The sequence below is a fragment of the Dunckerocampus dactyliophorus genome, chromosome 1 (genome assembly GCF_027744805.1).
Source record: "Dunckerocampus dactyliophorus isolate RoL2022-P2 chromosome 1, RoL_Ddac_1.1, whole genome shotgun sequence".
NCBI lineage: Eukaryota > Metazoa > Chordata > Actinopteri > Syngnathiformes > Syngnathidae > Dunckerocampus > Dunckerocampus dactyliophorus.
This window is the reverse complement of record NC_072819.1, coordinates 1920429-1946860: the sequence shown is the minus strand read 5'-3', so window position 1 is coordinate 1946860 and position 26432 is coordinate 1920429. Positions and strand designations below refer to the sequence as shown.

At 44.3% G+C, this 26432-nt stretch overlaps 1 protein-coding gene across 13 annotated transcripts in view; it reads left to right on the top strand.

Annotated features, from left to right (window-relative positions):
- LOC129182548 (striated muscle preferentially expressed protein kinase-like) overlaps window positions 1-26432 on the top strand; it is a 52695-nt gene that overhangs the window by 15508 nt on the left and 10755 nt on the right. For 12 of the 13 annotated variants that reach the window (XM_054778807.1, XM_054778813.1, XM_054778840.1 and 9 more), the window contains 27 exons: window positions 2873-3023; window positions 3894-4637; window positions 4728-4987; window positions 12357-12475; window positions 12547-12635; window positions 12706-12881; window positions 13897-14080; window positions 14137-14210; window positions 14287-14445; window positions 14536-14725; window positions 15438-15667; window positions 15739-15858; window positions 15940-16044; window positions 16245-16451; window positions 17180-17303; window positions 17376-17548; window positions 19511-19623; window positions 19702-19870; window positions 20641-20740; window positions 20850-21050; window positions 22752-22809; window positions 22893-22970; window positions 23036-23208; window positions 23290-23316; window positions 23388-23540; window positions 23614-23656; window positions 25187-25252. In XM_054778807.1, coding sequence (XP_054634782.1) covers window positions 2873-3023; window positions 3894-4637; window positions 4728-4987; window positions 12357-12475; window positions 12547-12635; window positions 12706-12881; window positions 13897-14080; window positions 14137-14210; window positions 14287-14445; window positions 14536-14725; window positions 15438-15667; window positions 15739-15858; window positions 15940-16044; window positions 16245-16451; window positions 17180-17303; window positions 17376-17548; window positions 19511-19623; window positions 19702-19870; window positions 20641-20740; window positions 20850-21050; window positions 22752-22809; window positions 22893-22970; window positions 23036-23208; window positions 23290-23316; window positions 23388-23540; window positions 23614-23656; window positions 25187-25252 — 4286 coding nt within the window. The remainder of the gene's footprint in view (window positions 1-2872; window positions 3024-3893; window positions 4638-4727; window positions 4988-12356; window positions 12476-12546; window positions 12636-12705; window positions 12882-13896; window positions 14081-14136; window positions 14211-14286; window positions 14446-14535; window positions 14726-15437; window positions 15668-15738; window positions 15859-15939; window positions 16045-16244; window positions 16452-17179; window positions 17304-17375; window positions 17549-19510; window positions 19624-19701; window positions 19871-20640; window positions 20741-20849; window positions 21051-22751; window positions 22810-22892; window positions 22971-23035; window positions 23209-23289; window positions 23317-23387; window positions 23541-23613; window positions 23657-25186; window positions 25253-26432) is intronic. The other variant, XM_054778909.1, reaches the window with a different exon arrangement.

Here is a 26432-nt window from a genome sequence, read left to right as displayed (position 1 = left end):
AACGACAAGCAGGATGTGAGAATTTTACCTATAAAATGTGGAATTGTGAAGAAATTGGGAGTTTTTAGAATGTGAACGCGAATAGCCGGATGCTGTGAATGAGTTGAACATTCTGAGGTTGGAATCGGTTGAGAAATGCCAGAATTGCGGGAATTCTGCTAACAAAAAATGTTAAATTACGGAAAAAGTGGGAATATTTTGAATGTGAAAAAATAAAGTCCTGACTGAGTTGAACATTTTAACAATAGAATTGATTGCATCAGTTTGCAAATGTGGAAGTAGTAAACATGTAGGTATTTTAGGTAGGTATGATGTCTATTTTCAATGGAATGCTAACATGCTAGCAGTTAGCAGTTAGCATGCAGGAGGGCACTCAGTACCGAAAGTGATAAGGAAGCTCTACAGTGATGTTACATCATGCCATATACTGTAGGTATCTGCCATTTATCATGAAGAGAATGGCTAAAATTTTAACATGCTAACTGTGAGCATACTAACATTTAGCAAGACAAGACTAAGTACAGAATGAGCAAAGGCAGTGCTATAGTGATTTTACTTGATTTCATGTAGGTATCTGGTATTTATAATGAAGAGATTGGCTACAATGCTAACACGTTAGCAGGTAGCATACTTGCATTTAGCAAGATAGCATTAAGTACCAGAAATACTAAGGCAGACTGGAAGTGATTTTACATCATATCTGGTATTTATAATGAAGAAAATGGCAAAAATGCTAACACGGTAACAGGTAGCATACTAGTACTAACACAAGATGAGATCAAGTATATAAAGTGCTAAAGCAGAACTATTTTGATTTGACTTCATACCATGTAGGTATTTGCTATTTATCATAAAGAGAATGGCTACAATGTTAACGTGGTAGCAGTTAGTATTGTAGCATTTAGCAAGATAGCACTAAGTACCAAAAGTACTAAGGCAGTGATTTTACATCATATAATGTAGGTATCTGGTATTTATAATGAAGAAAATGGCTAAAATTCTAACATGTTAACAGTTAGCATACTAGCCCTGATTTCGGAAAGTGCTAAAGCAGAGCTAGAGTGGTTATACTTACCTACCATGTAGGTATCTGGTATTTATCATAAAGAGAACATGCTAACAGTTAGCATGCTCGTGATTTTACTTTGTACCATGTCGGGGTATACTATTACAAAGGAGTACATTGACTGAAATGCTAAAATGCTAACATTTAGCATGAGAAAAACATAGCGAAATAGCATAAAGATGTAAACGTGCCAAGGCAGTTCAATGGTGATTTTACGTCATGTCATGTAAATACAGGTACATGCAATTTAATATGAGCAGATCGTTTGTTAGCATTCTAGCACCTTGCAAGATAGCACTAAGAGCAGAAATTGCTAAATGTCGTGAATGAGCTGAACATTTTGATGTTGGAGTAGTTTGAATTAGTTGAGAATTGTGAAAGTTGTAAGAATTCTCAAGTTCAAAGGGAATTTATGTTATGGAAAATATAGAATTAGAGGAAAAGTGGGAATTTTGGGGCATGTGGAAAACTGTTTGACCATAGAACAGTGTGAGTTGGTTGAGAAATGTGAAAAAGTGGAAACATTTGGGAATTTGTGGAATGGGGAAATTACAAGTCCTGAATGATGTAAACATAAACATAAAATGCTACCCCAACTCCATCTAACTGATGTGCAGTATTCCATCTTCCCACTGTTTCCTCCCACCCAGGCAGCAGGTTGTCTGAATTTAGATGGTAGATATTGACACCCTTCCCCACCTCCACCACAAACACCACATCCCTCGCTTGTGCTTTGTGTTTGGGCACCCACATTGGCAGGCCCACACCTAACATGCGCTCCCCCGCAGAGCAATCCAACTTGAAGAATAGAAGAAGAATATTCAATGAGGTCGGCGTAGGTGATCCGTCATTTGTTTCCCTTCAAGAAGGCTGCGGTCATCTTCACAGAATATGGAAGCAAGAAAAAACACTTTTCCATGCACGTCTGTGAATATTCTCATTCATCCAAGTCCGTCCATCCATCCATCCATCCATCCATCCATCCATCTTCTACTGCTTAGCCAGGGTCGGGTTGCTGGGGCAGCAGCCTAAGCAGGAAAGCTCAGACTTCCCTTTCTTCGGCCACTTCCTCCAGCTGCTCCCGCCGGATCCTGAGGCGTTCCCATGCCAGTTGGGAGACATAGTGTCTCCAATGTGTCCCGGGTCTTCCCCGAGGCCTCCTACTGGTGGGACGTGTCCTGAACACCTCCCCAGGGAGGCGTCCGGGAGGCATCCTGACCAGATGCCCAAGCCACCTCATCTGGCTCCTCGCAATGTGGAGGGGCAGCGGATGACAGTACTTCTCACCTTGTCTCTCAGGGAGAGCCCAGCCACCCTATGGAAAAAACTCATTTCGCCTGCCATCTTGTCCTTTCGGTCACTACCGGAAGCTCATGACCATAGGTGAGGGTAGGAACGTAGATCGGCTAGTAAACTGAGAGCTTTGCCTTTTGGCACAGCTCCCTCTTCACCACAACCGACCGATGCAGAGTCCGCATCACTCCGCCTGTCGATTTCGTGCTCCATCCTTCCCTCACTCGTGAACAAAACCCTGAGGTGCTTAAACTTCTCCACTTGGGGTAGGATCTCATCCCCGACCCGGAGATAGCAGTCCACCATTCATCCAAGTCGATTTATCTGTCGCAACTGGACTGTTCAGTTTGTCTTAGAAGACTAGAGACTCGAGCTGACTTGGTTTACACAGTGTATGGCCTGAGACACCACTAGCAATTACGTCTGTCAGAACAAGTCATGAACATGATGGGGATACTCATGATGTTTTATTTATTGCACCCAAGATTCACATGATTCTCTCTGTCCATCTAGGAGAGGGGGATCGGATGATGGACTATAACCCCGATGCTTCCGATCGCCGGTCCACACTTCCAGGCTCCTATGATCCAATCGTAGAACGGGAGCTAAGGGCGCTGGGCTCTCGTCCACCGGGGCCAAACATGGACCCCACGAACCCATCCAGGCAAGCGCTTGGCAGCGGCCCCTCGGAGGGACCCCTGCCTGTCCGTCACCTGGGTGTTGAGCCGCTGATCCGGGCATCTCACGCTAACCTGGCGCGCCCCATTCAGGGGTCAGAGGAAAGTGTTTCTGTAGGCAGCGACTACTACGGCAGCATGTTCAGCCTCTACCGGGGGAGAACATTCTCCATGCCCTTATAGAAGAGTCCAAAGTACCTTCAAACCCAAATTTGAAAAGACTCTCAAGCCAAGCCACATTCTTCATAAACCCAACAAGCAACAATGAGTCATCCCGTTAACATTACCCTTTATTCTTTTCAGTGACATTTGTTTTGGCGCCACACTTTCCTTTGACTTGATGTTGCTGTGAGTTCCTCTTAACTCTTACATGTTACAAAGGCACCGGCTTTTTTTATTGCACTTTGACTTTACTTGCTGCACGTTACCTGGAGTCACCTTTGTACAAACACGTTTTACGCTTGCAGTGGCATGAATGGGTTGCTGGCTTTGATCCAAGTTATTATTAGCATGAACACAAATTTCTAATAGTGTGACTCTTGGGTTTCCCTTTGAGGCATGACGTTTTTTGCATTTGACGTTTTTAAAGTCAATTTGTAACAATTTGCTGTTTTTTGATTTCTTCACTTCACAATGTTCCGATTAGGTTCTGGGCAGGTTCCTTTGAAGCCATGCGTGTGGCGACTTTTAATGTTACTGCTACGTCATCTGTGCTTGTCTCTTATGTGTCCCCGCTGAAAAAACTAGCAAACACAACAAAGTGACACAGACAGACGTTTGTTCCTTCCAAAGCGTCTGGCATCTCTGCAGGAACTCTAACTTCATGCCTCATTTCCCCTCAACCCTCATCCCTCCAGGACTGAAAATCATGAAGACTCATATGGGAGGCTCTCCCATGTGGCCCCACGCTCCCCTCAGCCACCTCCCCTCACACACACAAACCACACCAAAGCCCCAAATCATGACCAGGATAAACCCAGACCTCCAGATGAGACAGAGCAGGCGTCTGGCGGTAACAATATTGTGCCGCCCAACTTGGCTCGTGCAGGACCCAAGATCTCCGACAAGGTCCGGGCTTTTGAGGAGCGAAGGTTGAGTGTGGATCTGCCGGACCTCGTTGGATCGATTTCAGGGTTGGATTGCAGAGAGAAGGGCAAGGACGCCTCACAAAAACGGACAGCCTTCAAGCAACGAGCCTCCTCTTTGGAGGACAACAAGAGCTACTCAAAGCGTGTTCAGAGCTACCAGAACAAGTTCACAGAGGAACTGGACAGGATTAAAAAGCTTGTCGGGAGAGGAAGAGTCAAAAAGGCATATTCCACTGAACAGCTACCGCAAAAAGAGTCGCTGATGACAAGCAAGTTGGAGCCCATCCCTCCACAAGTGATTAAAAAGCTGGAGGCACGGCGAGCTCTGGAAGGAACACAGGCCTGGGAGCCTGGTAGACCACCAACTCAAGTTCCTGAGAAAGTCGAGCCGAGGCCGAAGACAAATTACTCATCACAAGGAAGCACTGGGAATAATAGTGTTGCCATGGAGACAACACTAGTTCCCCAGTTGCCAGGGCAACCATTGACAACAGCCAAGACCAGACTCACCAGGTTTGGAGGGAATAATCTCTACCGATGAAGGTGTTAAAGAGAAGGCGCTAACTATAAAATGACTCCATTGTTGTTTGTGTTTGCCTGCAGGGAAAGCACACAGAACTCTCCGAGGTCCCTCAGTCCAACAGGAAAAAGAGCGTCACTGGTCACAGTGAGGGAAACCGGCTCACAGTATCCAGCCAAACCTCCGAGGCTCACCCCATCACCCACGCCTTCCACCAGCCCGCACCTGAAGAGAAGGAAGGCCGTTCCTGCCATCCTGGTGGAGGACGAAGCCGGAACGACCGGATATGATGGAAGGAAAGAGGACAAACGCGGCAAAGGCGGGATCGCTCACTCTGCAGAAGGTAGATCTCTCCTCTGTGTGATGTCACATGATCGGTGTGGGTGGAGATTTTTTTTAACCTGGGGGAGGGGTGAAAAAAAATACAAGTTAACATGTGGACAAACAAGAAATGCAAAAATACAGCACAGGCCAAAAGTTTGGACACACTTTCTCATTCGATGCGTTTTCTTTATTTTCATGACTAAATTCTCAGGCATCCAAACTTGAACTAGTGGAATTATGTACTGAAGCTCAAAGTAGCTTTTTTGATAGCGCTGCAAACCCTTAGTCTTCTCTCAACGAGCTTCATGAGGTCGTCGCCTGAAATGGTTTTCACTTCACAGGTGTGCCTTGTCTCGGGTACGGAAATGTCTTGCCTTTTTTCTGGGTTGGGGACCGTGGGGTTGTGCTGTGTGTGTCCAAACGTTTGGCCTGTACTGCAATACTTACAGTATTTTGTCGTATTTTGGTCCTTTTAACTCATTCAATCCCAGCCATTTTTCAAAATTCAATCCCTTCAGTAGCGGCTATTTTAGAAGATTTTGACAGATTTTTCCAAAAGCAATTCCATTCTTTAGTATTCAGCAGGAGAACATAGGCAAGTTTCAGGAAAATATCAGTTCCTGACTAAAAAAACAGCTTTTTCAGACTCTCACTTTGACACCATTTTTTTTGCTTTTGTAACATAAACAACACAAAAAATGGTTGTTTAAAATGAAAATAACAATTTATTTACAAATATAACACTATGGTCTATTTACAATGTTCACATTTGGAACTAAACTGCGTGTGTGTGTGTGCATGCGTTAAAATATGCCTACAATGCGTAACCTTCTGCACGCTACACTCCTCCACGCTCTCTCACTTCCTCCTTGCTGCCGAGAGTGTTCATACATGTAAAAGATCCATGCCGAGCGCTTATCAAGTGCGCTTCTGCCACCTTGTGGCCGTTTTTATGGTTTAAAACTACTTGAAAAGTCACCTCTTGTATTGTGCACTTGCGTCATCACCTCTTTTGACCTCTCGCGCAAAAAACCCCGTAAAAGACGTATGAATACATCTTTGAGTTAAACATTACCGGAGCTTCCTTCCTCGGCGCATTGATTTCACGAAGCAACATAGAAACGAATGCTACACCTAGCATTAACTTGTCCAAACTCAAAAATAGTAACACAGCAGCAGCTCTGATATGTAGATTATCCATCGGTAGTCGCCTGAGAGGCGTTGCGAGCATGATGTGATGCGCTGCGGGCGAGTGTGTGGTGAAGATAACCACTAATAGCACGCCGGTGTGGTGTGCCCAGGTGTCAGTGCGTCAGTAACATAGTTCAGTCGGCTTTACTAAGTTAATAATAATAATATCAATGTCGCTGTAGCTTGGTTAATGTGCACGTCACATTATATGCAAATGGAGCATTGCTGGCATAAAGCCTTTTCAGAAGGCTTTATAGGCGGAATAAGTGTTTCCCATTATGTGCATTCTCAGCTCCATCTTTTTCCTATTTTTAAATCTTTAGAATACACAGAAAAGAGAAAGACATGCAGTGGTGTGAAAAAGTGTGTCACACTTAAATGTTTCAGATCATCACATTTAAATATTAGTCAACACAACTCAACACAAAAGGAACTTTTTAAATGAAACATTTTATTATTAAGGGAGAAAAAACATCCAAAGCTACATGGCCCTGTGTGAAAAAGTGATGGCCCCCTAAAGCTAATAAGTGGTTGGCCCCCCTTAGCAGCAACAACTGCAATCAAGCGTTTGTGATAACTTGCAATGAGTCTCTTCCAGCGCTGGGGAGGAATTTTACACAATTGTTGTCATTCAGCCACATTGGAGGCTTTTCCTTTTTAAGGTCATGCCACAGCATCTCAATAGGATTCAGGTCAGGACTTGGACTAGACCACTCCAAAGTCTTCATCCATTCAGAGGTGGACTTGCTGGTGTGTTTTGGATCATTGTCCTGCTGCAGAACCCAAGTTGCTTTCAGCTTGAGGTCACCAACAGATGGCCGGACATTCTCCTTCAGCACAATTCATGCTTCCATTCATCACAGCAAGTCTTCCAGGTCCTGAAGACCATCACACTACCACCACCATGTTTTACTGTTAGTATGATGTTCTTTTTTTGAAATGCGGCATTTTCTCATCAGACCACAGAGTATTTTCCCAAAGGTCTTGGGGATCATCAAGATGTTTTCTGGCAAAATCGAGACGAGCCTTAATGTTGTTTTTGTTCAGCAGTGGTTTTGGTCTTGGAACTCTGCCATGCAGGCCGTTTTTGCCCAGTGTCTTTCTTATGGTGGAGTCATGAACACTGACCTTAACTGAGGCAAGTGAGGCCTGCAGTTCTTTGGATGTTTTGTGACCTCTTGGACGAGTCGTCACTGCGCTCGAGAGGTCATTTTGGTTGGCCGGCCACTCCTGGGAAGGTTCACCACTGTTCCATGTTTTGGCCATTTGTGGATAATGGCTCTCACTGTGGTTGGCTGGAGTCCCAAAGCTTTAGAAATGACTTTATAACCTTTTCCACGCTGATAGATCTCAATTCATCTCACTTAAGTTATGGTGTTCCAACCAGTTTTTTGGTTTAGGGGGCAATCACTTTTCAGACAGGGTAGCTTTAGATTTTTTTCTCCCTTAAAAAGGAAAAATGTTTCATTTAAAAAGTGCATTTTGTGTTGAGTTGTGTTGTCATTGACTAATATTTACATTTATTTGATGATATGAAACATTTAAGTGTGACAAACATGCAGAAAAATAAGAAATCAGGAAGGAGTCTCACATAAGGATTGTGGATGATGGGCAAAATTCCAAAAAGTTTCAGTTTTATTTATGCTGTCCTCCTCAGTGATGTGGACAAAGAACAGTGAGGAAATTCGAAACGATTCCCTCCGTGCGGTCAAGGCCGAGGGCGGCAAGCATAGTCTGGTGATCAGGTGCACTGCGGGCCAAGTGATGTGGGATCATATTGCGTGGCAGCTGTCAACGCAGCAGGCCGAGCATCCTGTGGGGCTCGTCTCCATATCCAGTCAGGTGAAGACAGAAGTCAGCGTCCCCAGGATTATGTACTGTTGCGGTTGTTGTCTACAGTCGTCAACGTTTCGATTATGTTCCAACTAGAGATCCTCGGACATCCTGTGTTCCAACACATGCACGCGGTTTACCCCTGCCTTCAAGAAGGACAACGGGGAACTGTTGAGCATCGTCTTCGGCCATGATTTTTGTCGGTAAAAAAGAGATGTTGACACACATTTGCCTGTCCTTCAAGGTCAACAAGGAAGCATGGACGCATTTCATCATACGCGTGACAGAGCTGATGTTTGAGCGCTGCTCTGGGACAAATTTGACGGGCAAAAATGCTGATTGTTCGCGGCGATGGGAGAAAATAGCAAGGTGGTGCGTCGTCGTTCGCGGTTGAATTGGTGTAAACTGGTGCAATTGTCAAATCATTAGGGCGTCTGAGAAAAGACATGAAAGCCGTCATTGTGGTGCACGTAGGCACTCCTTTGTCTGATATTAGTAAGACGCCTGCCTGCTGTTCAGCATCCCCTCATTGCAGTGGTGGTTACCATGGCAACCCATTCATTCTTCCAAACCAGTTCAAAAGGCAGATTTGCTCCTTCAAAGAAAGATCCCTTGAGTGTGTAGGACAGATCTTCAATCTAGAGCACATGTGTGTTTAGGTTGTGTGTCCCGCTCATGCATGATGAACAGCCCTAGTGTGATACACAAAAGGCGATTCAGTGTCACCAGCAGCTTGAGTCTGTGTTGCCATATTAGGACACTGAGTCCACCTTGTCTGAGTATTTTTAGCCACCCTCTTCTTCTTGAGGGCAAATGCACTGTGTCTTGTTGTTTGGAGCCTTTTATCCCACGAGATGTTCGCCGGGCAGCGTAAACTGAAAGAGCAGGAAGCAGCACGGCTCCGACACTTTGCCTCTAATTTTTTAGCATTTTTCAAGATCGACATAAATTGCACAAGAGGCGGCGGCACTGTGGGCGTCACAATGTCGGGAACGTTGGAGGCTTTGTGTGCTGGGAGCCGGCTGGGATGCGTGCAGCAGCAGCAGCTTTGTAAGAGTTGGCAGGTTTACATAAATACCCCAAGGAGTATTCAGCCCCTGCACACACAGCTCAGAGAGCTGACACTTGGTAGGTTGCTGCATTTCAGTTAGATTTGAGATATTTCTTCCTATTTCATAATCAACGATACAGCGACCTGCTTTGTTTTTCTACCGCAAGCAATTATTCCATCCAATTGGGGAAATACACTTTGTAAAGTTGGATTCACACTACGTATTTAAAGCGACATAATCCTGTTTGATTTGCTCGCATGTGGGCTGGTTCAAATTGCCAGTGTAAGCAGATGCATGTGAATGCAACATCAGATATCCTCAGATTTGAAATAGTATCATCAGAGTCGTATCTGGATGAAATTCATGTATGACTGCTGTGCCAATATGACTTATTCCATTGAAGCGACATGCTCCAATGCTAACATGCTATTCAATGATGGCCTCCAGAAGTATTGGAACAGTGAATCCAATTCCTTTATTTTTGCTGTAGACTGAAAACATTTGGGTTTGACGTCAAAGGATGAATATGAGACCTTGACAGCAACATTTCAGCTTTTGTTTTCAGGTATCCCTCATTTATCACGGTAGTAGGATTCCTTATTTATGAATGGAACGTTTTCATAGATAGAGCATAGAAAACCTGTTTACGACCTTCTCAATACATTTTTTGTAACATTATTAGAGCCCTCTGGACACAAAATAACATCCCTATAGTCACCTTTACACTTGTATTACCCAATATAGTATTTATATGTACTCTCTTGTATTTGTATTGCACTTTATTGTATTTTTGTATTGTATTTTATGATGTGAGGACTGCAGATGGAAATTAGCTCTGAGCTAAATCTGGTGCAGACATCTTTTTAATGAAACTGCACACTGTCCTTAATAAACTAAACTCAAACTCAAACTCAGTCGACGTAATAAGACAAAATAATCGATATAAGAAATAATTTAGACTCACACATTAGCATTGGGAGAGTTCCTTGTTGTTACCTTCGCCAAGCGCAGCACAAGCGCAGCGCGGAGGTGATGTTTTTGTCGGTTCTAAATAATTCGAAATGTCCTGAATGGATTTGGATGACATTTCCACGAATAGCCTGGTGTGGCTATTGTCTCATCAGGATTCAAGATTCAAGGTTTTTATTGTCATATGCACAGTAAAACAGGCAGTTATACTATGCAATGAAATTCTTATTCTGTTCATTCTCCCAAAAAAGAAAGAAAACACAAGAAAATGAATAAGAACATAACAAACATTAATACCAATAAAAGAAGAAACATAAATACTAATAAATTAAGCAACAACAGAAGAGACATTAATACAAATAAATAAATAAAGTGCTATGAGTGTGTGCGTGTGTGTGAGTGCTTCGTTGAGAAGCCTGATAGCCTGTGGGTAAAAGCTGTTTGCCAGCCTTGTGGTCCTGGACTTCAAACTCCTGTAGCGTCTGCCTGACGGTAGGAGTGTGAATAATGAGTGTTGTGGATGTGTGCTGTCCTTGATGAGGTTGTGTGTTCTTCGTAGGACTCTAGTTTTATAAATGTCTTGCAGTGAGGGGAGGGCTGCCCCAACAATGTTCTGTGAGGTCTTGATCACCCGCTGGAGTGCCTTCCTATCACGTGTTGTACAGTTACCGTACCAAACAGTGATGGAGGCGGTAAGGACACTTTCCATAGTGCATCTGTAGAAGCAACTCAGGATTGTGGTGGACATGCCAAATTTCCTCAGTCTCCTCAGGAAGTACAGTCTCCTTTGGGACTTCTTCAGAATTTGTTGGGTGTTGTGAGACCAGGTGAGGTCCTCGCTGATGTGTGTGCCAAGGAACTTGAAGGTTTTCACCCTCTCCACCTCAGTCTCATCAATAAACAGGGGTCTATGCGGCTCCTTTTCCCTTGTTCTTGGGTCGATGATCATCTCTTTAGTCTTATCTGTATTGAGAAGGAGATTGTTATCACGACACCAAGCTATGAGGTCCGCCACCTCTCTTCTGTATGATGTTTCAACACCACCAGTGATCAGGCCGATGACTGTAGTGTCATCCGCAAATTTAATGATGCTGGTGTTGTTCTGGGAGGCCACGCAATCGTAGGTGAAGAGCGTGTAGAGGAGCGGACTCAGCACACACCCCTGTGGGGTCCCAGTGCTCACAATTCTTGAGTTGGATGTGCGATTGTGGACTCTGACTGGCTGGGGCCTGCCTGTGAGAAAGTTAAACACCCAGTTACAGAGGGAGGGTGACAGGCCAAGTGTGAGGAGCTTATTTGTGAGTTTGTGGGGGCTGACTGTGTTGAATGCAGAGCTATATCTATAAATAGCATTCTGACATATGTGTCCTGGCCCTGTAGGTGAGAAAGGGCTGTGTGGATGTAACATTACTGACGCCTGCTGACCAGTGTGGAATACTACATATCACAACACGTCTTTGAATGCATCTTCTGGATGCCTTATATTTTCATTTTAACCCATTTAGCTGTTTTAATGAGTGAAAATGCTTAAAATTTTCTAAAATGTGCATATTTTGGACAAGTCAACAACAAAACAGCAGTGATTTATTAATTGATATAGTTTAAAAACCATGATAGACTTTCATGTTATTTTCACCTCTAAAAGCAGTCTACACAGGCAAAACTCAGTGACTGAATAAGCAATGCAATCAGGCATAGACAACAAACACCTGTCAGTCACATGTTCTAGTGCTTCGTGTGGAGTGAGGGTATGTGTGTAATGTTGTTACTTTACCGTTGTGCGTAGTTTTTTTCCCGTTTTTGTGGCGTGTGTGCAGACAGGTTGTTTGTTTTGTTCAGTAAATATGAGCACCGTGACGTTTCATATTGGTCGCATCAAAAAGATGTAAATGAGTCTCGCCAAAGAGCTGACATACTAATTGGGCAGTTCCAACCCACCGTGTAAAACCAGTAAAGGTGAAACCCGACTGCTTGGGCCCACACAACCCTGTACAGAGCGTGTGAAACTAAGGGAGGGGACCATCCAGCTGTGAATGAATTCTGAAGCAGTCCAGACATAGCGTCTGCTGTGGAGCGCTGTGGGAATAAGTGAGTTACTGGGTCAGGGATTAAGGGACTCATTCATCATTTGCAGTGTGCGGTGTACACGTCACTGTACACGCCCGCTTTAGTTGCTTTCCTCCACCAAGGTGAGCACTTGGCACAACAGTGACGGGAAGCTGATAAGGACATAATCAGTCAAGTCAACCAAGTGTGGCCTTTTCATGAACCCAATTAGTGAACATAGAGCAGCATGCTTGGAATTAAGATGAGATCCAAACTCGCCATCTCATGTATTTCCAGAGCCATGCATGAGCCCCGGAAGCCCCGCCCACCTTTTAGATAAGGAGCACTTGAGCCTAAACGAGGAGGCGATGGAACTCGATGGGGGTGTCGACTTCAGGGAACCTCCCTATTTCCAGGTGGGCGAGTGGCTGAGCTGAAAGAAACGCACCGCAAATCTGAAAAGTGATAAATGATATGTCTTCAAAAGGTGGCACCATGCGACCAATCAGTGACGGAGGGCCAAGATGTTGTCGTCTCAGTGAAAGTCGCAGGGCAGCCGAAACCTTGTGTTCACTGGTGAGGTGTTGCCTTGAAAGGACAATGGCTGGGTTCCATGACCTGACCACTTTGCTTTCTGCTGACGCAGGCTGAAGGACAACGTTTCAGTGAAGACGGCGGGACGCTTCTCCGTGCGGGAGACGGACGATGGGTCCAGCGAGATGAAAATCATCTCAGCAAAGAGGTCAGATGCGGGGCTCTATGTCTGCAAGGTCGTCAACCAGTGCGGGGTAAAGCAGGAGGAGTGCAGGGTGGAGGTCAAAGGTGAGCGATCCTAAATCTGCTGTCCAGTGACGTGCGGTGAGGTTCATGGCTGGTGAGGCACTGACTCATTAAACAAAAAAAAAAAGAAGAGCATAATTCAAATGCTTATTTGTCCCATTTATTTATGTTATTATTACATGAAAAACATTTGTGGTCTTACATTTTATCTGTATATGAAGTACATGCAACCTATCCTTCTCCAGGAAAAGTTCTGATACTTTGTTGTAAAATCTGATCGCCTTCCGGTGAGCTTGGCTATATGATCCTCCATCTTGGCAGTCAAAGTCGTTTCATTCATTCATTCAGCAGAGCATAAAAATATCTGGAATTCATTTGACTTGCTGATCTCCAGCTGGTGCTGCTGTAGAAAAAAAAAACACTGGCTTTTCCTCTCGATGGAAGGATGGCAGTGACAAGCACCTTTCAGCTCATGCACACCCGCCTCCGCACGTGACACTGTTTTATATGATCCGATTAGGAAGAATAATGGTGTCACACTTACACTGAAGACGTTAAACAGACTGTAGAAAGTCATGGCGGATAATAAATGTTTCGGCGACATGATATTATTGGCACAGAATCTGGTGATCCAACTCAGTGCACTCACTGAGTGCACTCAAACGGTAGGCAGGGCTTGAGCACTAAACTGAGAGGAGACACTTGCGGGAGCCTCATCTTAGGTTTCTGCCTTGGGTTTGATCAGGAAAATGTGCAGCAAATTCGGTGATTTTTACTTAAGAAAATGTTAAAAACAATTGGAACAGAAAATCTAAGGCGTTCCCGGGCCAGTTGAGAGACATAGTCTCTCCAACGTGTCCTGGGTCTTCTCGGAGGCCTCCTATGGGTTGGACATGCGAGTTTCTTTTATGTTATCATTTTAGTTTCTTAGTTTCTTTTACGTTATCATGGGTTTAGTTTGGGTTTTCATCATGAGGCATGTCTCACATTCCTCCCCTAACCGCACGTCAGGGCTGATTTCACGACCTGACACTAGGTTGCTCTTCATCATCACCAGAAGCAGCACAGACCAACCTGAAAATCATCCAGGAGATCAAAGACGTGTCAGTGCGGGGCGGCGAGTCGGCCATGTTTGAGTGCCATGTTACGGGGCCTGCAGACATGGATGTGGATTGGCTGTCCAACGGAAGGCTGATCCAGCCGGCATTGCTCAACTGCAAGATGCACTTTGACGGTCGGAGGTAAGGTCATCTGCTTTTTGTCTTGCCAGTCATTTTGACGCTTTTTTATCACTCAGGTGCCGCCTGCTGCTGAATTCTGTGCACGAAGATGACAGTGGGACGTACACTTGCAAGCTGAGCACAGCTAAAGGTGAACAACACGACGTGCTTACCCTGGTGTCATGATGGCCACAACGCAATTCTCAGAAAATCTGTTTCATTTTCAGAGGAGCTGACCTCCAGTGCAAGTCTGAAGGTCACTCCCTCCAAGGAGCCGTTGTTCACTCGCAAGCTGGACATCCTGGAGGTCATCGCCGGTCGCACAGCCCGTTTTGACTGCAAGGTGAGCGGGTCACCGGCGCCACAAGTCACCTGGATGCACTTTGGTACGAAGCTCTCCAGAATCGCTGGTGTTGTCCCGGTGACTTGAAAGTTCTTCAGAGGAACGTCTGTGTCTCTCCTCCGCACGCATTCAGAAACCAGAGTGGAGGAGAACGACAACGTGCGCATTCTCAGCGAGGGAGGGCGGCACTCGCTCGTCATCACCAACGTCAGCGGCGACACGGAGGGCTTCTACACGGCCGTGGCGCAGAACATTCACGGGAAGTCTGAATGCACCGCTGAGCTGTACATGCAGGAGCACAGGGCCGCCATCCCTTCTCACATGTAAGATGTCAGCACACACGAAAGGATGAAGTACTTTACGTTGCAACTGTAGTACAATTAGACTTATTGTCATACAAACATCCATACATGTACACATTCAAACATCACTGTATGAGTACAGCATAGACCTAAGTACTGCATGGGGTTGTTCATTTAGCTGGAAGCCGCTGCAAATAGGCTTTTGTCAATGAGAATCCATGTTTTTTGAGAGACCTTTGCCAAACTTGTTGTGTGTAAATCTGTTCCCCAAAACGGAGGTCTCAAGCCCAGGGCACACTCCCTCGGTGTTTTATATTAATATTATATACAGTGGTGTGAAAAAGTCCCAACCAGTTATTAGCTTTAGGGGGCAATCACTTTTTTACACAGGGCCTTGTGGCTTTGGATTGTTTTCTGCCTTAATAACAAAAACTTTCATTTAAAAACTACATTTTGTGTTCAGTTGTGTTGTCATTGGCTAATATTTACATTTGTTTGATGATCTGAAACATTGAAGCATGACAACAACTACGTTAAATTTAGCTTTAGCAACTTTTTACTGGGAAACCAGAAGCATTCCCAGCAATCCTGTGTGAGAGGAAGCCAGGTCTCAGAAGTAAGCAAGAGAAGCCTATGATCTGAAGAACGGTTCATGTTATGAAGAACCGTTCATGTTGAAAACTGTTCATAAAGATTGAGAAGACTGGATCAGTTGTACTTTCTTCCCCTGCAGGTCCAAACTGGAGAAGATGCCATCCATTCCAGAGGAGCCAGAACATGTAGAGAGTGAAGTGGAGAAGAGAACCATGCCGGACTTTGTCAAACCTCTGGCTGACTCGGAAGTCATTGAAGGCAAAGAGGTTACTCTTCACTGCAAGGTGACAGGCCTGCCTTACCCAACCATCACCTGGTACCACAACGGAAAGCGCATTGAGAGCAGCGAGGAGCGCAAAATGACTCAGTGTATGCAAAGGCACGACAGGGCGTCTTTGGTGGAAGGTGGCAAATGAGAACTGTGTATGTATCTCCTTCAGACAGGGATGTCCACAGTCTGGTCATGCAGAGTGCTTGTCACGCGGACGGTGGCGTCTACAAGGCCGTGATCGCTAACAAACTGGGCAAAGCAGCCTGCTACGCACATTTATACGTCACAGGTAAGCCCAGGAACACGATGGCTGACAGAGTTCTTGTTTCTTCACATAATGTGAACACATATTTTTGTGTTTTGTCAACAGATATCATTCCAGATCCACCTGACGGCCCGCCTGTCATAGAAGGCATCACAGGGAAAACTATAAGCCTTAGCTGGAAGAGACCAAAGAAACTGGATCCATCTTATGGTAGCCTTTTCCCCCCCTAGTCTCTGTCATAACCTGATCAAAGGATCGCTATTAAAGCTATATTTTTTGTTGTGCTAATGTAGATTAAGATCCTCCAATGGAGCCAATCATTTATTGGTTTCACATGTGATAAATGTCTATGCCTTGGCAGAGGTCTGCATTCTCTTGAGTCGACTTTTGGTTTACTTGCTTCCTTGCAGACCCTAGTTCCTTGCTATACGTGCTCCAGCAGCAACCTCTGGGCTCCATCCAGTGGTCCATTGTGGCGGCCAATCTGAAGGAGACCAGCTACACCGTCAACAGCCTATCCAAAGGAGTCCGCTACGCTTTTAGGGTCCTGACGTCTACTGGAAAGACACTCAGCAAGCCTTCACCATCTACCGATCTGGTCCAGCTGCTGGACAGAGGTATCAAAGGCCCCCAACTCTCCGGTGCTTTGAATTAATTTTGTCAATCAGAACTGAAACATATCTCAGGGTCTTGTTCACGAGTGAGGGAAGGTTGGAGCGTGAGGTCGACAGGTGGCTCGGCGCAGCGTCTGCAGTAATGCGCTCGCTGTACCGGACCGTCGTGGTGAAGAGAGCACTGAGCCGGAAGGCAAAGCTCTCTATTTAGGGGTCGATCTATGTTCCCAAGCTCACCTATGGTCATGAGCTTTGGGTCGTGACCGAAAGAACGAGATCGCGGATCCAAGCGGCTGAAATGAGTTTACTCCGTAGGGTGGCTGGACTCGCCCTAAGAGATAGGGGGAGGAGCTCAGAGTAGAGTTGCTGCTCCTTCACATGGGGAGGAGCCAGTTGAGGTGGCTCATGCATCTAGTCTGCATGCCTCCCGGACAACTCCTTGGTGAAGTGTTCCGCGCATGCCCAGCCGGGAGAAGGCCCGGGGGCAGACCTAGGACACGCTGGAGGGATTATGTCTCACAGCTGGCCTGGGAACACCTTGGTGGAGCTGGAAGAGGTGGTCGGGGACCGGGAAGTCTGGACTTCCCTACTTAGACTGCTGCCCCCGCGACCCGGACCCGGATAAGCGGAACAAAATGAATGGATGGATGGATGGACCGAAACGACCAGTTGGTCCATCACAAAATATTATAGCCAATATGTGACCAACATATTACTGCATATTTTTGTAGGACCCTATTTGAGGAAAGCGCCGGTCATCGTGGGAAAACCTGACATCGTGTACGTGGTTGACAACCAACCCGTGAACATTTCCATCACCCTGAACCATGTACATGCTACTATAACTTGGAAAAGGTAACGTTGGTTTTCACCTCTAAGGCCTTTACTGAATGTCTTTTGGGATGATGTTGAGTGTGTGTTCACTAGGAGGGGCGTCCCCTTGGTCAACAAACCAGGGGTGTGCGAGATGGGCATGCCGGACGACGATCAACACTCCCTGACGCTTCAGCGGGTCAAGACTTCAGACCTCGGCCAGCTGGTGGTGACGGCCAGCAACCAGTTTGGCAGCGACCTCTGCATGCTGCAGCTCGCCACGGCAGGTTGGACCTCTCACGGGTTTGATTTCCTTGAACTGAAGTAACATGAAAAAAACCCACCTCTGACGGCTCTGACGACAGTACAGACAGAAGCTGGAGGGCTACTATTCCACCTCAGACCCTCAGCGCATGTGGGCGGGGCTCCAGCACATCACAGACTATCGACAGCAGAGTAGCGTAGCCACGTCCAGCCAAACCACACTTCCAGATGAGCTGAACGAGTTCTATGCCCGCTTTGACACCCAAACTCCTGATGAGCAGAGAGGGTGGCTGAACCTGGGGAGCACACAGGACTCACCTCTCATGGTGACATCAGCTGATGTGCGCAGGGTTCTGAACAAAACAAACCCACGAAAAGCAGCAGGCCCAGACAACATCTCAGGACGTGCACTTCGGGTTTGCTCATCAGAGCTAGCTGATGTGCTTGCTGACATATTTAACCTGTCGCTTGCACAAGCATCTATACCGACCTGCTTTAAGTCCACCACCATAGTGCCCGTACCCAAGAAGAGCAACGTGACCTGCTTGAATGACTATCGCCCTATAGCACTCACTCCTATTGTAATGAAGTGCTTTGAAAGAATAGTCATGACCCACATCAAAAAGAGCATCCCGGCCACTGGGGACCCTCTACAGTTTGCATACCGCCAGAACCGGTCCACGGATGATGCAGTCAACACTGCCATCCACACAGCCCTTTCTCACCTACAGGGCCAGGACACATACGTCAGAATGCTATTTATAGACTATAGCTCTGCTTTTAATACAGTCAGCCCCCACAAACTCACTAATAAGCTCCTCACACTTGGCCTGTCTCCCTCCCTCTGTAACTGGGTGTTTAACTTTCTCACAGGCAGACCCCAGTCAGTCAGAGTCCACAACCGCACATCCAGCTCAAGAATTGTGAGCACTGGGACCCCACAGGGGTGTGTGCTGAGTCCACTCCTCTACACGCTCTTCACCTACGATTGCGTGGCCTCCCAGAACAACACCAGCATCATTAAATTTGCGGATGACACTACAGTCATCGGACTGATCACTGGTGGTGTTGAAACATCATACAGAAGAGAGGTGGCGGACCTCATAGCTTGGTGTCGTGATAACAATCTCCTTCTCAATACAGATAAGACTAAAGAGATGATCATCGACCCAAGAACAAGGGAAAAGGAGCCGCATAGACCCCTGTTTATTGATGAGACTGAGGTGGAGAGGGTGAAAACCTTCAAGTTCCTTGGCACACACATCAGCGAGGACCTCACCTGGTCTCACAACACCCAACAAATTCTGAAGAAGTCCCAAAGGAGACTGTACTTCCTGAGAAGACTGAGGAAATTTGGCATGTCCACCACAATCCTGAGTTGCTTCTACAGATGCACTATCGAAAGTGTCCTTACCGCCTCCATCACTGTTTGGTACGGTAACTGTACAACACGTGACAGGAAGGCACTCCAGCGGGTGATCAAGACCTCACAGAACATTGTTGGGGCAGCCCTCCCCTCACTGCAAGACATTTATAAAACTAGAGTCCTACGAAGAACACACAACCTCATCAAGGACAGCACACATCCACAACACTCATTATTCACACTCCTACCGTCAGGCAGACGCTACAGGAGTTTGAAGTCCAGGACCACAAGGCTGGCAAACAGCTTTTACCCACAGGCCATCAGGCTCCTCAACGAAGCACTCGCACACGCCGCACGCACTCATAGCACTTTATTTATTTATTTATTTATTTATTTGTATTATTTGCTTGTATTAATGTCTCTTCTGTTGTTGTTGCTTAATTTATTGGTATATATGTTTATGTGTTTATGTTTCTTATGTTCTTATTCTTTCTTGTGTTTTATTTCTTTTCTTGGGAGAATGAACAGAATAAGATTTTCATTGCATGGTATAACTGCTGTTTTACTATGCACATGACAATAAAACTCTCTTGTATCTTGTATCTTGTATCTTCCACAGTGCCGCCTAAGTTTGAAACAATCATGGAGGATGTAGATGTGGAAGCTGGAGGTACATCCCATCTGGCTGTTATGGTTGAAGGGAAACCAGACCCAGACATTTTGTGGTACAAGGTTCGTGTCTGGACCCGTAGCATTCCTTAAAGTCACTTCTGAAAACTTAATGACGTGTTTCCTTTCCATTTTTCAAAGGACGGTGTTCTTCTCTCCGAGAGTAGCTGTTTCACTTTTGTTTACGATGACCCGGAATATTCCCTCGTGATCCTCAACGCCCGTCCCGAGCACTCTGGTGTGTATACATGCACTGCAAAAAACGTGGCCGGGTCCAACTCCTGCAAGGCTGAACTGACAGTTCACACAGGTCTGTACAAAGCATTGCATGCAAATCTTCGTTAAAATGATGAACTAGATTACTAGACAGTACAACAAACTGTATAAAATCTGATATTTCGAGACTGAAATTGCCAATTTATGACAACAAAGTCATAAATTTACGAGAAATAAAGTCATAATAATTTTTTTTAAGTTGTACATTCACGAGAATAAAGTCATAAATTTTACGAGAAATAAAGTCGTAAATGTGCGAGAAAGAAGTCATAAATTTATTCGACTAAAGTCAGCAATTTACGAGAAATAAAGTCTTAAATTTAAGAAAAAGGTCGTACATTTACGAAAATAAAGTCAAATTTACAAAAAAAAGTTATAAATTTACGAGAAAGAAGTCGTAAATTTACGAGAATAATGTCGGAAATTGCAGCGAAATAAAGTTGTAAATCCACGAAAAAGTCGCACATTGACGAGAAATAAAGTTATTAATTTAAACATTTGTAAATTTATGAAGAAAAAAAGCTGTGAATTTACGAGAAAAAAATATTAGCTTTGCCCAAGGCTAAAGGTCACACAAGTCCCCCTTTTTCATAGCTGTCTCAGGCAACGCCTGTTATGACGGAGTATTAAAATAATCTGAGATTTTGAGAATAAAGGTGTAAATTTACAAGAATAAAGTGGTAAAGGCATGGGAAAGAACTTGTAATATTACGAGAGTGAAGGCCTACATTTACGAGAAATGGATGAAAGTTTGACTGCTTTATACACGACATGCAGCCAAACCAATACACATCTGTCTTGCAGAGCGAAAAGAGGCAGTAGAGCCAATGGAAGACAAGGGAACCATTCTCAGGAAGATGCGACGCTTGACAGACTACTATGACCTCCACAAGGAGATTGGCAGGTGTGTGTGTGCTCATTCCTGTCAAGACTGAGTGTGCGGTTGAGTATAACTACAGCGCAGACTTCTACCAAGCTTGAATTGACTCTCTAGTGACGATGTGTCGTCATAGGGGGGCCTTCTCTTACATAAAACGGGCAACTGACAAGAAGGGAAAGAAGGATTTTGCTGCCAAGTTCACATCTGCACGTGGGAAAAGGAAAGCCTTGGCACTGCGAGAGATGGAACTGCTGTCCCACCTGGACCATGAGCGTATCATCTACTTCCATGACGCCTTTGAGAAGAAGAACGTGGTGGTGCTCATAACAGAATTGTATCCTTTTTCCGTGCAGCTTGATGCAAAAGTGTTCTTCTTCACATGCTTCAAAGTAAGCTGAGAGAATTAAATCCATCTGAAGGGTTTTGGGAAAACTTAAACATTTTCAATTTTTTAACTTGTAATAGTGCATGTTTGTATATTTAGTAGGCATACCTTTGAGTGTTAAGTTGCTGTGTGATGAGTTTAGTGTTCTTTGTAAAACGCCACCGTGAGTCAAACTGTTATATTGAGCAATGACCTCCTGCAAATTCCAATGGGTTGACAAGCTTGTCGTGAGTTTTTTCATAGCTCATGATTGGCTCCTGTCAAATAAAGAGCTGCCTTTTTACCATTTTATGACGTGGACATGTGCGGTTTATAGTCCAGTGCGGCTTATATATGGACACATCTGTTTTTTTCCTCTAAATTTAGTGGGTGCGACTTATACACCGAAATTTACGGTAGGTGAATAAGTGTATTATTCCTACAGCAAAAGTTTTCTATATATTTCACCTTTCTTCTTAAATAATCTTTTAATAATCAATTTTCTTTTTGCCATATTTTGACTTTAATAACTTTATAGCTTTTTTCCCACCACATAATTTTCCAAAAATTACGACTCTATTTTGTTTTGTTGCTCATAATATTACAACTTTTAAAAAAATCTCTGTGCTAATAAAATGTCTTTATTTTTCCACATATTAGGAGGTTATTCTCGTAAAATTGTGACTTTTTTGCGACTCGTTACAATACAATTTTTTCTTTTAATATTGTGACTTTATTCTCGTACAATTACAGCAGTTTTTTTTCCATTTCTGCTGGGTTTTTTTACTTTCCAACTATGTCAACTTTCTTCTTTTTACAATTTACAATTATCTTGCAATTTTTCTTCTCATAATTATCACCTTATTCCGATAATATGTTGTCCTCCTAATATTACAGCGTTGTTAGATTACAACTTTTTTCTTTTAGCTTATTCAACACCAAAGACGTATTTATACCTTTTTATAAACCCGAACACCCGATCCCAACAACATATTTCTACATCTTTTACATTTTTTTTCACAAGAGGCAAAAAGTGGTGATGATCCAACTCTCCACCAATGGATTTCACTTCAGAGCAAATTTAAGCCATAAAAACCACCACAAGGTGGCAGAAGTGTGTTTGATAAGAGCTTGGCAGAGATCGTGTGGATGGAAAAATCACACAGGACAGTGGGACAGCGTGGAGGAGTGTAGCGTGCTGAAGGTTGCGTATTGTAGGGAAATTTGAATGCATCAACATGTACACGCGCGTGCGCACACACATGCACACACATAATTCAGTCCCAAAGGTGTGAGGGGACAATGGTATCGGCACATGCAGATCTTGTAATTTTTTTTGCGGAAATCGTCCGATACTGATCAGTGGCCGATCGATCGGAGCACCCCCTGTTAAAACAGTATTCTGATTTTATTCTTGTAAAATTACTGCTGCTTTTTCCATTTTTGCTGTTGTTTTTTTGTTAAATTTTTACAATGCACTACAAGCCAATGAAAAAACAGTCTTTGGGCCCCAAATGTCCCCCGGGCCACACCTTGAAGGACCCTGATTTAGCGCCCCCTGGAGGCAGTGCAAATTAACCAAAAAAGTGTGTGTTGGGGGGGGGGGGGTTGCTTATTTATAATTCATCAGCTGGACTGTGCAGTCTACTTTTCCTCAGCTGCAGCCTGAAGGTGTCACGAGGAGCTGCTGGAACGAATCTCCCGAAGAACAACGGTCACAGAGCTGGAAGTCGGTTGCATTGGAAGTGGCTTGGATTGTGGCCAAATGCAACCATGTCGCATGACCTTGACACCATTTGTGCATCTCCCCAGATTCGTGGAAGTGTTCAGCAGGTGTTAGAAGGCCTTCGTTACCTTCATGAGAAAGACATTGCCCACCTCGACATCAAGGTAACAGAATTCGGATGAGATTCAAAGCGCAAGCATTCACGCTTTTTGTCTTCATTTTCGTCTAGCCAGAAAACATTTTGATGGCTGGTGCCGGCAGCGACCAGATCCGCATTTGTGACTTCGGCAACGCCATCAGACTGGAGTCGCCCGAGGAGCACTACTGCAAGTACGGCACGCCAGAATATGTGAGCCCAGAGATTGTGAACCAGACCCCCGTTTCCTCAGCGACTGACATATGGTGAGCCACATGTACCTTGCACCCTGCTCCAACAAAGAAACCTCTCTCATGTGTTGGATGTGTCTCTGCTGCATCCTACAGGCCAGTTGGCGTCATCACATATCTCTGGTAGGTCATGCGGCAGTAGCTCACATACTTCACATTTAAAGTCATGTTACGTATAAATGTTTGTATCACAGCCTGACAGGAGTGTCACCGTTTGCCGGTGAAAATGACAGAGCCACAGTATTAAACATTCGCAACTACAATGTGGCCTTTGAGGAGAGCATGTTCTCTGCCCTCTGCAAAGAGGCAAAGGGGTTCGTCATCAAGCTCTTGGTGGTGGACCGCCTGTAAGCATCCCCAATGTATTTTTGCGCAACCGTTCCACACTGTAACTAAACATACTTGTGTCTGCTCTGCCAGGAGGCCGAGTGCCACTGAGTGCCTCCGTCATCCTTGGTTCAAGGTACCTGTCAATCTTGTGTTGAATGCTCACTAGAAAAACAGCAAATTTTAGGATTTACTTGAAAAAAAATCCCTACAACAATTTGGACGATTAGATTTTATGTAAGTGTTACCGCTTCAATAGCAAGTCAAGCTCACTCACTTGCTAGTTTCAAGTAAAACATACTTCATCCTATGCAGTCGTCCCTCGCCACGTTGCAGTTTGAATGCCGCGGCTTCACTTTATCACGTTTTTTCCTAAATATATTAATTAATAAATTGTGCTGTTTCATGCTTGAATACGGCAAATTATTTATTTAAATAAAATGCATTTTTAAGCAAATGTTACGTTTTTTTTTTTACAAATTATGCATTTTGAAGCTTAAAAATTGCTAAATTAACTAAAATACTAACGTATATGTGTAAAGAGTTCCCTCGCTACATCGCGGTTCACCTTTCACGGGCTTGCTGCTCACATATATAATATAGAATCATATATAATCATAACATATATAATCATTGTAAACTAATAAAGTTGTCTATTTTGCGATTTCACTTATTGCGGCCTATTTTGGGAACCTATCCCCCGTCCCAAAACTGCCTTGTCGCAAGGTGCATGCCCAAATTCAAACAGGATTACTTTTGGTTTAAAATGTACAATTTGCTGTGATGGAACAACAATGAAGTTGTCTGAACAATTTTTACATACAATATAGTAACCCTGCATAGTTCATTAATGACAAATAAAACTACTGAATTGTGTGTTCAATCTAAATGTAAATCTTGTAGTCACTGGTACTCGAGAGACAGACTAGAGACACAGTCTCGCTATCGCGGTTCGACTATTTCGATAAATGATTGCTATTGCGTGGTTGACCATGGCCTATGATTGGATCAAAGATTGAAAGATGAGTTATATGTGGTATTGTGGTCACAAGGCATCAGTAATGTTATGAGACCTGGCGTTAGATTACATTAGCTTTCACACTGCACGGAGACTGGCTAATGAGCCAGCAGAGCCGAGCCGACATGCCATGGCTGCGACGACCATGCCACAAAAAGTTTCTCCTCCCAGGTGTTTGCCTTCTTTGTCTTTCTTCCCCACTCCATTTGAAACACTTTCTTAAGTTTAGAAAAAGTAAATTGATAGGCTAACTAGTTAGCTCGGTAGCTTGCTATGCTAGCAGCAGCCATCTGACCCATCTGTCCCTGCAGTGATCCCGGAGCCTGCGCAATGTGATGTAAACAAAGAATAACAGGAGTGTAAAAGTGACTATCGGGGTGTCACTTTGTGTCTACAGAGCTTTAACAGTGTTCAAACCCATATTTAGAAAGTCAAAAACAGGTTTTGTATGCTGTAACTATGAAAATATTCAGTTTATTAATATCGAATCCTACTTTGCGGAAATTCGCTTATCACGGCCGGGTTTGGAACCAATTATCCGCGATAAACGAGGGACGACTGTGTTTATAGTGTATGCTTTTGTATACAGTACAGTATGCCTTCAAAACACCAAAGACTTGATGACATTGATGACTTTTTATTTTACAGTCAGAAAGCAACAATGGCATCTGCACAGCAAGACTCAAGCAGGTTTTGTCTAGAAGGCGATGGCAGGTACAGCACACATTTTACACTCACTGGTCACTTTAGGTGACCAATACAAGATCTGGACATGCCTTTATATCGGAAATAATCGTTTAGTTATTATTTTAATGATACTGTGATGATATGTATTCTTCATGGTTGTTTCATTTTTCCATGGGGTAAAAAAAATGTTGAAATACTGAGTAGAGATTGCGTAACCAGTGGCTATCCCATCATAGTTAATCCTCAAAGGCTACAACACTCTCCCTGGCAATGTTTTTGCATGTTTGTCACACTTAAATGTTTCAGATTATCAACACAACTCAACACTTTATGCAGTTTTAAATGAAACTTTTGATTATTAAGGGAGAAGAAATCCAAAAGCTGTGGAAAAAGTAACTGCCCCCCGTGAAAACATAACTGAGATGAATTGAGATCTATCAGTGTATAAAAGGTTATAAAGCCATTTCTAAAGCTTTGGGACTCAGCCAACCACACTGAGAGGCGTTATCCACAAATGGTGAAATCATGGAACAGTGGTGAACCTTCCCAGGAGTGGCCAGCCAACCAAAATGAACCCAAGACCTCAGCAACGACTCATCCAAGAGGTCACAAAAGACCCCACAAGAACATCCAAAGAAGTGCAGGCCTCACTTGCCTCAGTTAAGGTCAGTGTTCATGACTCCACCATAAGAAAGACACTGGGCAAAAACGGCCTGCATGGCAGAGTTCCAAGACCAAAACCACTGCTGAACAAAAACAACATTAAGGCGTGTCTCAATTTTGACAGAAAACATCTTGGTAATGCCAAGACCTTTGAGAAAATACAAAAAAGTTGAACTTTTTGGAAGGTGTGTGTCCCATTACATCTGCCGTAAAAGTAACGCATTTCAGAAAAAGAGCATCATAGCAACAGTAAAATATGGTGGTGGCAGTGTGATGGTCTGGGGCTGTTTTGCTGCTTCAGGACCTGGAAGACTTGCTGTAATAAATGGAAGCATGAATTCTGCTGTCTACCAAAAAATCCTTAAGGAGAATGTTAGTGACCTCAAGCCGAGAGCAACTTGGGTTCTGCAGCAGGACAATGATCCAAAACACACCAGCAAGTCCACCTCTGAATGGATGAAGACTTTAGAGTGGCCTAGTCCAAGTCCTGACCTGAATCCTATTGAGATGCTGTGGCATGACCTTAAAAAGGAAAAGCCTCCAA